At 39.9% G+C, this 14,748-nt stretch overlaps 2 protein-coding genes across 2 annotated transcripts; both read right to left on the bottom strand.

The window, feature by feature from the left end:
- Window positions 1-1,625: 1,625 nt before the first annotated feature.
- Window positions 1,626-5,876, bottom strand: LOC115669173 (uncharacterized). Its single transcript, XM_056303297.1, has 6 exons — window positions 5,748-5,876; window positions 5,207-5,269; window positions 3,930-4,095; window positions 2,696-2,797; window positions 2,397-2,557; window positions 1,626-1,865 (listed from the first exon to the last, which is right to left on the bottom strand). The coding sequence occupies exons 1-6, from the start codon at window positions 5,874-5,876 to the stop codon at window positions 1,626-1,628; spliced, it is 861 nt and encodes a 286-aa protein (XP_056159272.1).
- Window positions 5,877-6,687: 811 nt separating this feature from the next.
- Window positions 6,688-14,125, bottom strand: LOC115665755 (B3 domain-containing protein REM13-like). Its single transcript, XM_056303279.1, has 10 exons — window positions 13,934-14,125; window positions 13,298-13,697; window positions 11,280-11,380; window positions 10,607-10,850; window positions 9,892-10,061; window positions 9,216-9,459; window positions 8,561-8,730; window positions 7,888-8,131; window positions 7,170-7,339; window positions 6,688-7,066 (listed from the first exon to the last, which is right to left on the bottom strand). The coding sequence occupies exons 1-10, from the start codon at window positions 14,081-14,083 to the stop codon at window positions 6,797-6,799; spliced, it is 2,163 nt and encodes a 720-aa protein (XP_056159254.1). The 5' UTR covers window positions 14,084-14,125; the 3' UTR covers window positions 6,688-6,796.
- Window positions 14,126-14,748: the final 623 nt, after the last annotated feature.

Below are 14,748 nucleotides of genomic sequence, written 5' to 3'. Positions count from 1 at the left end.
AAAACTAAAAAGGCACGAATTTCTGTTCGACAAACAAAAAAGTCCAAACATCATTACATATGAAAGAGACATGAATTTATATTTTAACAAGATACAGTTATCGTTACTCTATTTCCACGAACCGAAAATTCTCTAGTCGATTTTTGGAAATTGGTAAGTTATAAACATGGATATCACACGTTTATTTTCAAGTAAATTGACACGCGAAAAATTTTCATATTTGTAACCCCCGATCAGAAGGCGTGATTGAAGGACTTCCTCCGGCTAGAAATGAAGGAATACGTGAGACCTCGGGCGGTCGCCTGGGTTGCGCGACCCCGGCGACCGCCTGCCTGGGTCGCGAGACCCAGGCGACGCCCGAGGTCCGGCGACCCCAGGCGGCGGTCGCCGGGGTCGCGCGACCCCAGGCGGTGGTTGCCGGCGACCAGATCTGGCCGTCGGCGGTTGGCCGGCAACCAGATCTGGCAGGCGGTGTAGCTCCACCGGAGCTTTTTAAAAAAAAAAAATAGCAAAAGTCCTTTAGCCCAAGTTGATTTTATAAAACACTTACCAAACGCTACTTGCATTTCGAAAAACCCCTTTAGCCCAAAGGTATTTGCATTCCCCCAAATGCATTCCCCCAAAGTCGAACCAAACGGGCCCAAAGCATTCTTCGGGGCCTACTTTTGTTCTCCAAGGTATAGATGACATGAGCAAAAGATCATTTCAGTAATGCTCCATAAAGTCATAAGTGTTCCCCTGTTTCTCTTCCAACCCATGAGTGAATATGTTCAGAAATGTTCTGGTTCAAGTAGATCATTTCGTGACATTTTGTTGGTAAACTTTTTTCCCGCGATTAAGGCTATTGAGCTCGTCAGATAACTCTAATTAGTTTTGATTCAAAAGATTCAATTAAGCTAAAAATTGACTTATCTAACACGTAAAAAAGAGGCTACTTAATTCATTTCATAAAAAATATAATTTATGATAATTAGAATCTTTTCAACTAGAGGGTGAGTACACATCAATTAGGGCCACGATTCAATATTTGGAGAGAAGCTACAGATGTTTAGCAATTGCCAAACTTTTTCTTTTTGTCAACACTTAAAAATAAGCTCTTAAGTTTTGGGCACCAACTTCTCAATTTTGTCGGATAGGCCTAAATGCACATAATCGGCACATCCATGTGGATCGACTAAGGCTCCTCCGATAGAGTGATGGCGTGGCCTACAATTTGAGATTGCTTTGAATTGGAAACATGATCTGATCAGGAATCCGTCACGTACAATCACGCACTTACTCATGCAACTTTCTCAATTTTTTTTTTCATTTTGCCATAAAACAATATAAATATACTGTTAAAAGGCGAGGAATGCAAAAAGTTAACGCATGGACTCTTTGGTCAAACACAAGAGGTTAAGAACGTACATATGAACCCTTGAGGTCAGATGAGTAACCAGAAACCCCTTAAAGAAGCGCCAAGTCTAAGGGATTCTTCCCAAAATATGGAACTATAGAACCCAAACTACTACCAAAAAGCAAGAAAACACGAACAAAAAAGGAGTCTCCTTTTCATCGATTCGCCATTGCTGGATGAAGGAGGTATAATTAGGCGTCCTGGATTTATATCGATGCTCCAAACAGCATTATCTGAAGATGGAGACTTTGAACACATTATCTTCCCTATCAATGAGCTCAATCGCATAGACATTTCCCACACACAAATAAGTTTCTCTTGCAAATGCAGTCCAACCAGCGGAGATCGACGCTAGTTTTCTATTCTTATACTTTAAGAACTTCACCGGCCACGATCTGTCTGAATACCTAAGAGTTGCGGTTCCCTTGTTTTCTTGAATATGTTGCCTGATGAATCGATCGGGAACACCCTGCAAATGCGTACATGTTTGAACAACCAATCTATGCTGAAAGAAGGACAATGATGTAAGCATAAACTCTTGGAAAAAAAGTATCCAGGGCCATATTTGCGAGTTTCAGGAGCTTTAATCGACCGTCTTAAGAGACTCATTGAAGCCGTCGATCTTAACCCACAATGTAATGCATTTTCAAACAAATGACTGCCCATTAATTGCCATTTTAGGTTATAGTCGATTCAAGTGACTGTCCATCCTTTCACTTCGATAGGGATGGAGCAGCTTGTCAAGGATATCCAAGTGAATGGATAGTCCCGACCTGATTACCATCTTTCACTTGTGTTTTTCCTATTCCTCTTTTTCCCCGATTCCGTGTTACTCCACCATTGGGATGCCACACAATCACTCGAAGAAAAATATCATGTCATATGGTTTCCAATAGAAACCAAATCAACCAGGGAAAACACAATATTAAGGCAAGATTCAAATAGAAATCGTAATCGAAATTGAGATGTGGCAATGATGGATTAGGCTCAAAGATTGTACCAGTTTTTTCAAATGACCCTGCCGTATCACCAGTTTGAAGAAAGGATGCTCCGAATCAAATTCTCTAGCTAATTCAGGAGTAGCAAGAGGCCTCGGAGGAGTAGGATCATGAAATACCGGCTCAAGATTGTTCACTCTGCATTTAGACCGTTTGTACCTGCCTGGAGTTAAAATGAGAAATTTAAGAGACATTATTGGAGTGAACGTTTCTTCAATTGACTATGAAGATCTTTAGCAACTCATGTCATGCCATAATTAGCCTAAGGTTTCACTTCACACAATGTAGATCAAGTACCTACCTGCACTACTGAAAATGTAGACTCTGAACACAACATCATCCCTATCAATTAGCTCGAACACACAGACATTTCCTACATGCAAGCGAGTTCCTCTCACAAATGCTAAGGGTGCGAATGGTAACTATTCTGCTCCAGAAATCAAATTCTTGCTAGAAATTGATTTATAGAATTCTTGTCAGAAATTGATTTCTGGAGGAGAAATCTATTTGGTAAAACATGACTAATTCTGCTCCAGAAATTGATTTCTCGAACAGAAATCTGTTTTGATTTGTTAATTTTTTTTGCACCTAAAAAAATTTAAATTTTACTCAAAGTGGGTGGCCACATGTATTATAAGCCATTTTGTAAAGTTTTGAAATTTTTGATTTTTTTAATTTTTTTGGGCACCTAAAAAAATTTAAATTTCACTCAAAGTGGGTGGCCACAGGTATTCTAAGCCATTTTGTGAAGTTTTGAATTTTTTATTTTTTTTTGGGCACCTCAAAAATTTAAATTTTACTCAAAGTGGGTGGCTGGATATTCTAAGCCATTCTGTGAAGTTTTGAAATTTTTTATTTTTTTTTTATTTTTTGGGCACCTCAAAAAATTTAAATTTCACTCAAAGTGGGTGACCACAGGTATTTTAAGCCATTTTGTGAAGTTTTGAAAGTTTTTATTTTTTTATTATTTTTCTTTTTTTTGGGCACCTCAAAAAATTTAAATTTCACTCAAAGTAGGTGGCACAGGTATTTTAAGCCATTTTGTGAAGTTTTGAAATTTTTGATTTTTTTTGGGCACCTCAAAAAATTTAAATTTCACTCAAAGTAGGTGGCCACATGTATTTTAAGCTATTCTGTGAAGTTTTGAAATTTTTGATTTTTGATTTTATTTTTTTAAAAAAAATTCACCAAATTTCATATTTTCCCAAAATCTGAATTTTTTTTAGTTTCTGGAAATTTTTATGAATTTTTCTAGAATTTTTCAATTTTTATGTATTTTCTGAAAAAAAAATTGTAAGAAAATAGGGAGAATGCGTTCGGAATCAAGAAGCTACAAAAGTAGCTTCTCTTTTCTTGCCAAAAACTCATTCGGAATCAAAAATGCATTCGGAATCAAGAATGCATTCTGGAATCAAGTATTTTTAACAAACGCATTTTTATTCCGGAATGCAAAAATCGCTCCAGAATGCATTCCGGAAATTTTTTAACAAACGCCATTCTTTTCTGGAATGCATTCCATACGCACCCTAACCAACCAGAAGAGAACGCCGCCCCGTGGACTGAATGAGGATAGCTCCTAAGCTTTACAGGCCACGATCTGTCTGAATGCCTAAGAGTCGCGATTTCCTTGATTTCCAGAATGTGCTGCATGATGAACCTACGAGGAACGTACTGCCCACGCACATGCTTGAACAACCCATGCTTGGTAAAGAAAGAACCCAGCAAGCAAAATGCAAATTGATACAGTAGTTTTAATACCTCTAATCAACAGTCTTAACAGGACAAAAGTCAAAAAGTCAAAGTCTCTGCTCATAGAACTATATGAGGGGTCGAGGATCTTTGCCCTTTTAAACAAATAGCGATGAACATATCCAAGGAATATGCTATGTAGTTTCCTACAGAAATCCAATCAGCTTAGGAAAAAAGCCAGAATAGTAATGATTTAAGCTCTTGATCTTACCACTTCATTCTTAATATAAGATGACCGCATCACCACCTTGAAAAAAGGATACTCTGAGTCAAATTCGCTAGCCAATTCAAAACTAGAGAGAGGCCACGGACTCAAAGAACCACCATAACCCGGCTTAGAATGGCTAGCTCTGCTTCTAGACTGTCCGCCCCCGTCTGTTCTTTAAAAAAAATGAAATATTTAGGTTACGCCAATTTGAACTTTTCATTAGTTGATTTACTTACCATGAACATATTTAGTGCAGAATGGAAGAAAATACCGTCATGGAAATCAAGATTTAGATAAGCTGACCAAACGAAAAATTCGCATCTCTTCACCTCATAAGTTGTAACTACTTAACCACAATAAGAATGATTGAAAATCATTCTATTATCAGTCAACATAAACAAGCTTATCAAAAAGTTCTCAAGTGCATGAAAAAGAACTAACAAAGGAGAGAGCGCTATAAGAAGAAACATGACTCATAAAATGACAAGTCACACCTTCGACATCTTGTGATGAGCAGCATGGACTCGGCTGAGAACATGGTGAATGTGGTTCGACCCTCATTTTTTGACGTGGAGCGAAACCCTCTGAATCTTCAACTTCTATGACATCTTCCCTCTTCGGCGAGATAAATCCATTCCTGAGGTTCAATATGCTGCTCGACAAATAATCAATCTCCGAAGAAATCTTATCGAATATTATCACGCGAAAAGCAGAGTTCCCTTTATATTTGAAAACTACGAGGTGACCATCACCAATGTAGTAATGCTGCATAAATTCTCGCCGCCCTTTCCACAACCAAAACGTGCCGTTGTTATGCTTTTCTATTCCTATAGTCCAAGTCGAACTGCCCGTTACCTTGAGTAGCACTGTGCTCGAGAGATCCTTTCCATATCTTCCTAAGAATTCTTTCGGTATTCCCTATCAAGAAAAACCCAAAAGTCATAGGTCCACACTCGAATTCATCAATGTTAGATCGACAGTGCAGGAAAAAACGAAGAGCAATGAGCAAATTTTAAGTTCTGCAACATGGCGATAAAGGATCGGTTTGCACACAAGCAGGGTGTCACCGGGCAAGTAAGGTTTGAGTTTTAGTAATAGTTGCTTCATCTGACGAGAGTCAAGCTAGAGAGACCCAACACCTTTGTCCACGCCATCCTTGGCCAACAAATCCTCAATCCCAAGTAAAAGAACTGATTTTTATCTAGAATAATTCAAGCTAAACACTTTTGTCCTCAGGGTTTTCGTTTTTTCTTTCTTTCCGCAAGAATCAAAATGTTTATACAAAGCCAAAAGCGATGTACACAGCACAAGGGCGACAGTTCTAAACCATGACAGAAACTCTCGGGACACTGGAGTTGCATCATATGAAAACAGACTCTGAAAATGCGGAACTTACGAGCTTCCCAGATTCGACGGTGTCGGAGAGAATGATCTTGAAGAAGTGAGGACTCTCAAGAGGAGGTCCAGTCGCCATATCTGGGTCGACACCTCCATCTTCTCTCGGGCGACGGCCACCGTAAGCCATGTACGGTAGCGTCACAGGGGTCAGCAGTGAAGGAGAAGGAGGAGGTGGTGGTTCGTAAGATTTGCCTCTGTACTTACTTGAGGCAACCTTCTTATAAAAGAACCTTACCAGGATCAATATTGTTATTGATAACATATGACAAAGGCACGATTTCTGAACTACAAACCAAAAAGTCCAAACATCAATACATATCACTCATCAAAGAGGCATGTGAAGTCATATTTTAATCAGATGTAGGTGTAGCCATCTTTACTCTATTTCCATGAAACGGATAATATATGGATATCGTACATATTTATTTCCAAGTAAATTGACATGTGAGTAATTCTTTGCAACTCTCCAATCAAAAGGCAGGGTTCGAGGACTTCCTTCAGCTAGAAACCGAGGAAAACACGACCCCGAGATGACGGGCATGGCATTCTTTCGAGCCTACCTTTGTTCTTCAAATTATAGATGAGATGAGCAAGATCATTTCAGAAATGCTCCATAGAGTCGTAGCACCCTCTTTCACTAATTTGGTGCATATGATGCTGTTCGACCAACCAACACCGTGCCAAAAACTTCAAACGCTAACAAGACTAATGTCCAAATATGAGAACAAACTCACTCCCCAACAACGAGCTTCGAAGCATAAAATCACTCGCACAAGCTGCCTTCCCTCCTTTTCTTTCTTCTTCCCCTGTTTCTCTTATAACCCATCGGTAAACAAGTTCAGCAACGTTCTGGTTCAAGTAGATTTACATTCTCTGATTGCAGTGACCAAGAAACAAAGAGAATTTACACGCACGAGCAAAAGTGAGCTCTTCATTGATTAATCACGCTGCAGATAAATTAGCCATGAACTAGTGACGGCAAATTAGTTTCTCGAGTTCCTCTCGGCACCGTAAACAGCCCTACTCGTGACACATCCGGGATTCATCTCAATCGATGCAAATCACTTCTTTATTTACGCTACTGAAAATGGAGACTCTGAACACGATATTGTCCCTATCGATGAGCTCGAACACGCAGGCATCTCCTCTGCGCAAGCAAGCTTCTCTTGCGAACGTGGACCAACCGGCTGTCAAGCATGCAATGTGGAAGCGCCTATAGCCCTGGAACTTCACCTCCCATGATCTGCCGGAAGTAAGAAGAGTCACCATTCGCTGGTCTTCCCTAATGTATGTCTTTATGAACTTCCACGGAATGTTCTGCTCACATAGTAGTTTGATGACCAATTAATGTGTGATAGAAAACGAGCATAATATAAGCATGAAATTCATGAGCGAAGCATAGAAGAAAGCTCTGGCTTACCAATTTTCCGTTCATATGATTTGGCAATATCAATACATGGAAAAACGGATACTCCGATTCAAATTTGCTAGCTTTTTCATGAGAAGTGACAGGACTTGGCAATGGAAGACCGCGAAAAGCTGGCTCCGAAGAGTTCTCTCGGCATTGAGACTGTTCAATTTCTATCCGACCTGCACCACAAAGAGGAGAGTTCTCATAAGCACCAGTATGAAATTTTCACAAACGGACAATGAAAGGATTTAACATGGATCGCAAATTAATATGCATGGTAGTTTTCATGCTCTTCCCAGAAGATATAACCAAGTAGGTTTTGCACCTCCCAAATCATTAGCTCATCAATCAACAAACAAACAGCTTTAAAAGGTTTGCTAGGATTTGAATACAGATTAAGAATGGAAATAATGTCAGCAGAAACATAACTTATAAAGAAACAAGTGACTGACACCACAAATTCAGATTTGAATATGGCGCCATCAGCGACAGTGACTATGCATTTGAATTACCATGAACTTTGCAAACCAAACAGAAAAATTCATCATCTTGGAAGGCTCATAATTAAGGAAGAAAAAACAGAAAACAAAAGCGCATTTTTTATGGATTCAGCAGTACTGAACTGAACAAAAGAGTCGCAATTAGGAATACCGAATTCCTAGGTGATATAGACGGCTCAAAGCGACGCTCTTAGTGTTCATCTCAGTCAACATAAATCAGTCCTTACCATAACTGCTGAAAATGGAGACTCTGAACACGATGTCATCCCTATCAATTAGCTCGAACACGCAGACATCTCTTACACAAAGACCAGTTTCTCTTGCAAATGAGGACCAACCGGTAGAGAGAAATGCCGTTCCTCTGTGATCGTAGCTCCTCAGTTTCACTTGCCACGATCTGTCTGAGTAACCAAGAGTCGCAACTTGCTTGTTCTTTTGAACATGTTTCCTGAAGAATTCACTAGGAATGTTCTGCCCAGTAGTTGTTTAACAACCAATATATGATTAAGAAAGGTGATAGAATAAGGATACACTCATGAGAGAAACATGCAAGAGACGTGGATTTATGATAGAATATGCTAGTTTTAGGAGTTCTAATCAACCGGTTTTGCTTGCCAATGGAAGTTACCAATCATAACCACTTACCTGCAATTTCACATCTAAATGTCAAAATATATGCTCCTGGACATAACTGAAGCCATCAATTTTGAGACATGTATGGATACGATTCATATTTGAATTTGACTCATACGATGAACACTTCAAGGAGAATAACAAGTCATGTGGTTTCCCACACAAACTAAATCAACTTGGTAAACACTAGAATATAAGACAAAATACAAACTGTGATCACATTTGAATTCGATGTATGCCATTGACAAATAGAACTCGGGATCTTACCAAATATTTCCGAACATAAGAAGGCCGCATCACCACTTTGAAAAAGGGATGGTCCGATTCAAATCCCCTAGCTTTTTCATAAGCAGAAACCTGGCTCAGACACGGAGAAAAGTGAAAAGCAGGCTCGGAAGAGCTCTCTCGGTATTGAGTCTGTTCAATTTCGATCCAACCTGCACTACAAAAAGGAGAGTTTCTCATAAGCACCAGCATGAACTTTTCACAAATTCAAAATGGAAGGATTTAACGCGGATCGCAAATCAATATGCAGGATCATTTTCATGCTCTTCCCAGAAGATATAACCAGGTAGATTTCACACCTCTCAAATCATTATCTCATCAATCAACAAAGAGACAGCTTCTTGAATAGTTCTTTTAAGATTTGAAAACAGAATAAAAATAGAAAGAATGTCAGCAGAAACACAACTAATAAAACAACAAGTGACTGAACCTCCAAATTAAATTTGAATATGGCACCATCAATGACAGCAACTATGCATTTGAATTACTAAGAACTTCACAAAACATACGAAATACCATCATCTTGGAAGGCTCATAACAAAAAGGAAAAAACAGAAAAAAAGTGCACTTTTTATAGATTCAGCGGTACTGAACTGAACAAAGGAGTTGTAATTAGGAATGGTAATCAGGTCCTTACCATCACTAGTGAAAATGGAGACTCTGAACACAATGTCATCCCTATCAATGAGCTCGAACACGCAGACATCTCTTACACAAAGACCAGTTTCTCTCACAAATGAGGACCAACCAGCAGAAAGAAATGCCATTCCTCTGCCTTCATAGCTCCTCAGCTTCACTTGCCATGGTCTGTCTGAGTTCCTAAGAGTCGCAACTTGCTTGTTCTTTCGAACATGTTTCCTGAAGAATTCACTAGGAATGCCCTGCCCAGTAGGTGTTTGAACAACCAATATATGATTAAGAAAGCTGATAGAAATAAGGATACACTCACGAGAGAAACATGCTTGAGATGTGGAATTATGATAAAATTTGCTAGTTTCAGGAGTTTTAGTCAAACGTTTTTACTTGCCAACGGAAGTTACCAATCATCACCACTAAGCCTGCAATTTTGCACCTAATTGTCAAAATATATGCTCCTCGACATAACTGAAGCCATCAATTTTGAGATAAGTATAGATACGATTCATATTTGAATTGGATTCATACCATGAACACTTCAAGAAGAATAACAAGTAATGGGGTTCCCCACACAAACTAAATCAACTTGGTAAACACAAGAATATAAGACAAAATACAAACTACGATCACATTTGAATTCGATGTATGTCACCGACAAATAGAACTTGGGATCTTACCATATATTTCCGAACATAAGAAGGCTGCATCACCACTTTGAAAAAGGGATGGTCCGATTCAAATCCGCTAGCTTTTTCATAAGCAGTGAAAGGGCTCAGACATGGAGAACCATGAAAAGCTGGCTCCGAAAAGCTCTCTTGGCATTGAGAGTGTTCAATTTCAATCAGACCTGCACCACAAAGAGGAGAATTCTCATAAGCACCAATATAAACTTTTCACAAATTCACAATGGAAAGATTTAACAAGGATCGCATATCAGTATGCATGATCGTTTTCATCATCTTCCCGGAAGGTGTAACCAAGTAGATTTCACAACTCCCAAATCATTATCTCATAAATCAACAAAGAGACAGCTTCTTCAAAGATTTTTTAGGATTTTAAACAGATTAAGAATAGAAAGAATGTCAGCAGAAACATAACTTATAAAGCAACAAGTGACTGACACCTCCAAATTTAGATTTGATGTGGCGCCATCAGCGACAGCACTGTGCAGTTAATTACTGTGAACTTCACAAACCATACGGAAAAATTCATCATCTCGGAAGGCTCATAACTAAGGAAGAAAAAAAACACAAAAGTGCACTTTTTATGGATTCAGCAATATTAAAGTGAACAACGGAGTTGAAATTAGGAATACTGAATTTCTAGGTGATTTAGACAGCTCAAAGTGACACTTCTAGTGTCTATCTCAATCAATATAAATCAGGTCCTTACCATCGCTGTTGAAGATGGAGACTCTGAACACAATGTCATCCCTATCAATGAGCTCGAACACGCAGACATCTCTTACACGAAGACCAGTTGCTCTCACAAATAAGGACCAACCGTTAGAGAGAAATGCCATTCCTCTGTGTTCAAAGCTCCTCAGCTTCACTTGCCACGATCTGTCTGAGTACCTAAGAGTCGCAACTTGCTTGTTCTTTTGAACATGCTTCCTGAAGAATGCACAAGGAACACCCTGCCAAGTAGGTGCTTGAACAATCAAAATATGATCAAGGTGATAGAATAAGGATACGCTCAGGAGAGAAACATGCACCTGATGTGGATTTATGATGAAAATTTCTAGTTTCAGGATTTTTAATCAACCGTTTTTACTTTTCAATGGAAGTTATCAATCATAACCACTTAACCTGCACTTTGGCATCTAAATGTCAAAATATATGCTCCTGGAAAAAAACCGAAGCCATCAATTTTGCGACTAGATATATATATGATTCATATTTGAATTTGACTCATAACGTGAACACTTCAAGGAGAATAACATGTCATGTGGTTTCCTACACAAACTAAATCAACTTGGTAAACACTAGAACATAAGACAAAATACAAACAGCGATCAAGTTTGAACTCGATGTATGCCACCGATGAATAGAGCTCGGGATCTTACCAAATAATTCCGAACATAAGTAGGTCGCATCACCACTTTGAAAAATGGATGGTCCGATTCAAATTTGCTGGCTAATTCAAGAGCAGTGAGAGAACTTGGACCTGTAGAATCACGTAAAACCAGCTCAAGATGACTTACTCTGCATCCAAACTGTTTGATTTCGTCTGCACTTAAAAATGAGAACCGCACTAGATTTTATCAATATACTGATTATGACATTTGCATAGATTGAAAAGCTCTGCCCTTTCGATACTTGGGTGTGCCTATTATCTCTTCTAGGCTGCGTAAAGAGGATTGCAAATTCCTCATTGAATCCATAACGGCACGAGCCTGTTCTTGGACCCAAAGATTCCTATTGTTTGCTGGTCGCGTACAGCTCATACAATCGGTTTTACTCTCCATCCAAGTTTACTGGGCCACAATTTTCTCCCTCCCCAAATCGGTCTTGAATAGCATTGAGGCTATCCTTCGACGCTTCCTTTGGAAAGGTCCTGGCTTAGGAACGGGAGGTGCAAAGGTATCTTGGAATGTTGTCTGTCTCCCAAAAGATGAAGGCGGCCTCGGGATACGAAGGCTTACTGAATATAATAAAGCCATGACTCTAAAGCACATATGGATCCTTTTCACCGATAAGGAATCCATGTGGTGTAAATGGATACATTCTAACTTTTTAAAGAAGAACTTTTGGGTTGTACCCAAGCCCACCTTTTGCTCATGGACTTGGAAGAAGATTCTCGACTTGCGAGTCTCAGCCCAGACCCTTTTCAGGTGGAAAATTGGCAATGGCCGGTCGATATCCTTTTGGTATGATTGCTGGCACACAAGAGGCCCCCTCTACCTACTTTTCAACAATACGGAAATATACCAATCTCGGATCCCGCGGAACTTTTCGGTTCGGGATTTTTTCCACTCTACATGGCAACCATCAGCAACCCTCCACTCTATCCTGGAATGGATGGATCATCTTCCAAGATTAGATGATGACACTCCGGACAGCTTTACCTGGAGTCCAAACCCGACTGAATCTTTCTCGGTGGCCCAGGCCTGGAACCACATAAGGAAGAAAGGCAATCCAGCACCTTGGCACTCCTTTATATGGGACTCTCACTTGACCCCCCGCCACTCCTTTTTATTATGGATTGTGTCATTAAAACGGCTACCTACCCAGGTCTTTCTTATGCAGAATCGTCGGATTGAATCAGGTTTATGTGCTTTCTGTCGTACTATCCCAGATTCCATCAACCATCTCTTCTTCGAATGTTCTGTTACCAGCAGGCTGGCCTCATTTTGGGCAACCAAATGCAATCTGCCATGGCGCAATCGTCCGTGGCTGGAGCTTCTTTCGTGGGCCTTCAAAGTTTGTGGAGGCACTTCCTTCCGGCACCGAATCGCTAGATTCTCCTTCGGTGCTCTTTGTCACATCATATGGATTGAGCGGAACAACTCTCTTTTCAGAAACAAGAGTATCTTTATTCCGGGAATCCGCAAACACTTGCTCAAGCTGGTGAAGGATAAAGCTCTATCCTCAGGGAAAATTGCTGACACACCTACAAATAGGCGACTCCAAAGGAACTGGGAACTCTCACCTTCCATTTTTTCATAATTTGGTTGTGTAGTTTCTCTATCTTGTACCTAGCATTGTTGGTTGTTAGTTTTTCGTTTTTGCCTTGTTGAGTGCCCCCCCTCTTTCGGACTTCATGTAGATTCGGGATTCGGGGTTTTCTCTTGTCATTTCCTTGTATTTGGTGATTCAGAAAAGTAATACAAACTCTTACCTTTACCAAAAAAAAAAAAAAAAAGAAAAGTAGTGTAATCTATTTTCAAAGCTAAAATAACTTGATGCGGTAAATTTGTCATCACCTTCATCTTAGAAGTAACGAAACTAACTACATTGCCCACATACTTTTATCATTCAACACATAAAGAAAGCTTATTAAAAAACTTTGAAGAAATTTGAAAAGAACTGAGGAAAGAGAATTATGCCAAGAAGGAACATGCTGGAGAACTACACGTCAAACCTCCAAATTCTCGTGCTGAGCCATTCGAACTTGGCCAAGAACGAGGCACGAACCCCTCTGAATCTTCAATTTCCACGACATTTTCCTCTTTTCGAGATAGGAACTCGCCCTCGGGGCTCGCTACGTAACTTCCCATGCCCGAGGGATAATCAATCTCCGAAGCGCTCGTATCGAATATTATCACACGGAAAATGGAGCCCCCTTCATATTTGAAGACAATGAGGTGACCATGACCAATCGAATAATGCTCCATGAAGTTTCGCCACCCTTTCCACAACCAAACCACGTCACTGTCACACTTCTCTAGTTTCACAGGCCAGGTCGAACCACCTGCAACCTTGAGAAGCACCAAACCCGAGAGGTCTTTTCCATGTCTTCTCAAGAAGCTTTTTGGGATTCCCTGCGATGAAATCTTATGGTAAATCCGTTGCACTTACACGAAGCTAAATTCAAGACGCCAAAAGAAAAGCAGGGCGGAAACAATAACAGACGTGCTTGATGAACAGCACGAACCGTGAGACTTCAACAAGACGCCAAGCACGACGAAAGAGACACAAGAGGGTGGACGCAAGATCGAAAATGTCACGAAGATAACTGATGGATATGGAGGGAACTGTGAAGGGTGGACGAACTTACAAGCTTTCCAGATTCAAGGGTGTGCGAGAGTATGACCTTGAAGAAATGAGGACGGCTTGGTGGGCTGGCGGGTGTTACCTCCTGCTCGGCACCTTCGTCTTCTCTCCGGCGGCGATGGCCACGACGATGGCGATGACGACGACGAGCCATGATCAATCTCCGGTGACCGTGACCGTCTGACTACCGAAGAACAAGAAGACGAAGAAGAAGAAGAAGAACAGGGAAGAAGAGTTGGCGCGTCGAATGGAAGCGTGCGTTTTCGTCTTCTAATTGTTTCAGACGTACCGTCAGTTTTACACGTGGCTTCTCCTGCTTCGGTGTTTTTGCTATATTTTTTTTGTTTTTTTGTTAGGTGTATCTTTCCAATCTTGTCCAGGGATTACATTTATCTCTTTTTAAGATTTTGTGACCAAGTTTACTAAAAAACCTATGACTTTAAGCAAAATTACAAAAGCGGTTCTCGAACTTTTATTCAATGTGCAATGTGTTTCTCAATTTTTAATTAGTAATTATTTAATATAATCCTTCCATTAATGTTATTCGATGAGGTGGGTTATTATACGCTAAGTTGAATTTTAAAAAAGGGACAAGTGCACTACAAGTCCTAAAACTTGTCACAAAAATGTATTTGAGTCCTAAAACTTATCAAATTGATTCAATCGTGTCCTAAACTTAACACCGTTAAATTTACTAACGAAAAACACTGATGTGGCGCTGACGTATAATATTTTATTACTTTCTTAAGACACGTGACAATGATGTGCCATCTAACAAGCGCCACGTCAGCAAGAATAAAATTAAAATTAAAAAAAAGC

This window comes from Syzygium oleosum, unplaced genomic scaffold (genome assembly GCF_021117445.2).
Source record: "Syzygium oleosum isolate NSW1041296 unplaced genomic scaffold, Sole_v2.1 Sole_v2.27, whole genome shotgun sequence".
In the NCBI taxonomy this organism is placed as follows: Eukaryota; Viridiplantae; Streptophyta; class Magnoliopsida; order Myrtales; family Myrtaceae; genus Syzygium; species Syzygium oleosum.
Note: the sequence above shows the minus strand (reverse complement) of the source record. Positions and strands in the feature narration are given on the sequence as shown.

Coding starts and splice junctions, on each gene's coding strand:
- LOC115665755 (XM_056303279.1), bottom strand. CDS start 14,083: ATGGCTCGTCGTCGTCATCGCCATCGTCGTGGCCATCGCCGCCGGAGA. Junction 10,851..11,279: donor CTTATGTTCGGAATTATTTG/GTAAGATCCCGA, acceptor CCTACTTGGCAG/GGTGTTCCTTGTGCATTCTT. Junction 7,340..7,887: donor CTCCATTTTCAGCAGTTATG/GTAAGGACTGAT, acceptor TTTGTGGTGCAG/GTCGGATAGAAATTGAACAG.
- LOC115669173 (XM_056303297.1), bottom strand. CDS start 5,876: ATGGCTTACGGTGGCCGTCGCCCGAGAGAAGATGGAGGTGTCGACCCA. Junction 2,558..2,695: donor CTACATTTTCAGTAGTGCAG/GTAGGTACTTGA, acceptor TTTTAACTCCAG/GCAGGTACAAACGGTCTAAA. Junction 1,866..2,396: donor AGGGTCATTTGAAAAAACTG/GTACAATCTTTG, acceptor ACGCATTTGCAG/GGTGTTCCCGATCGATTCAT.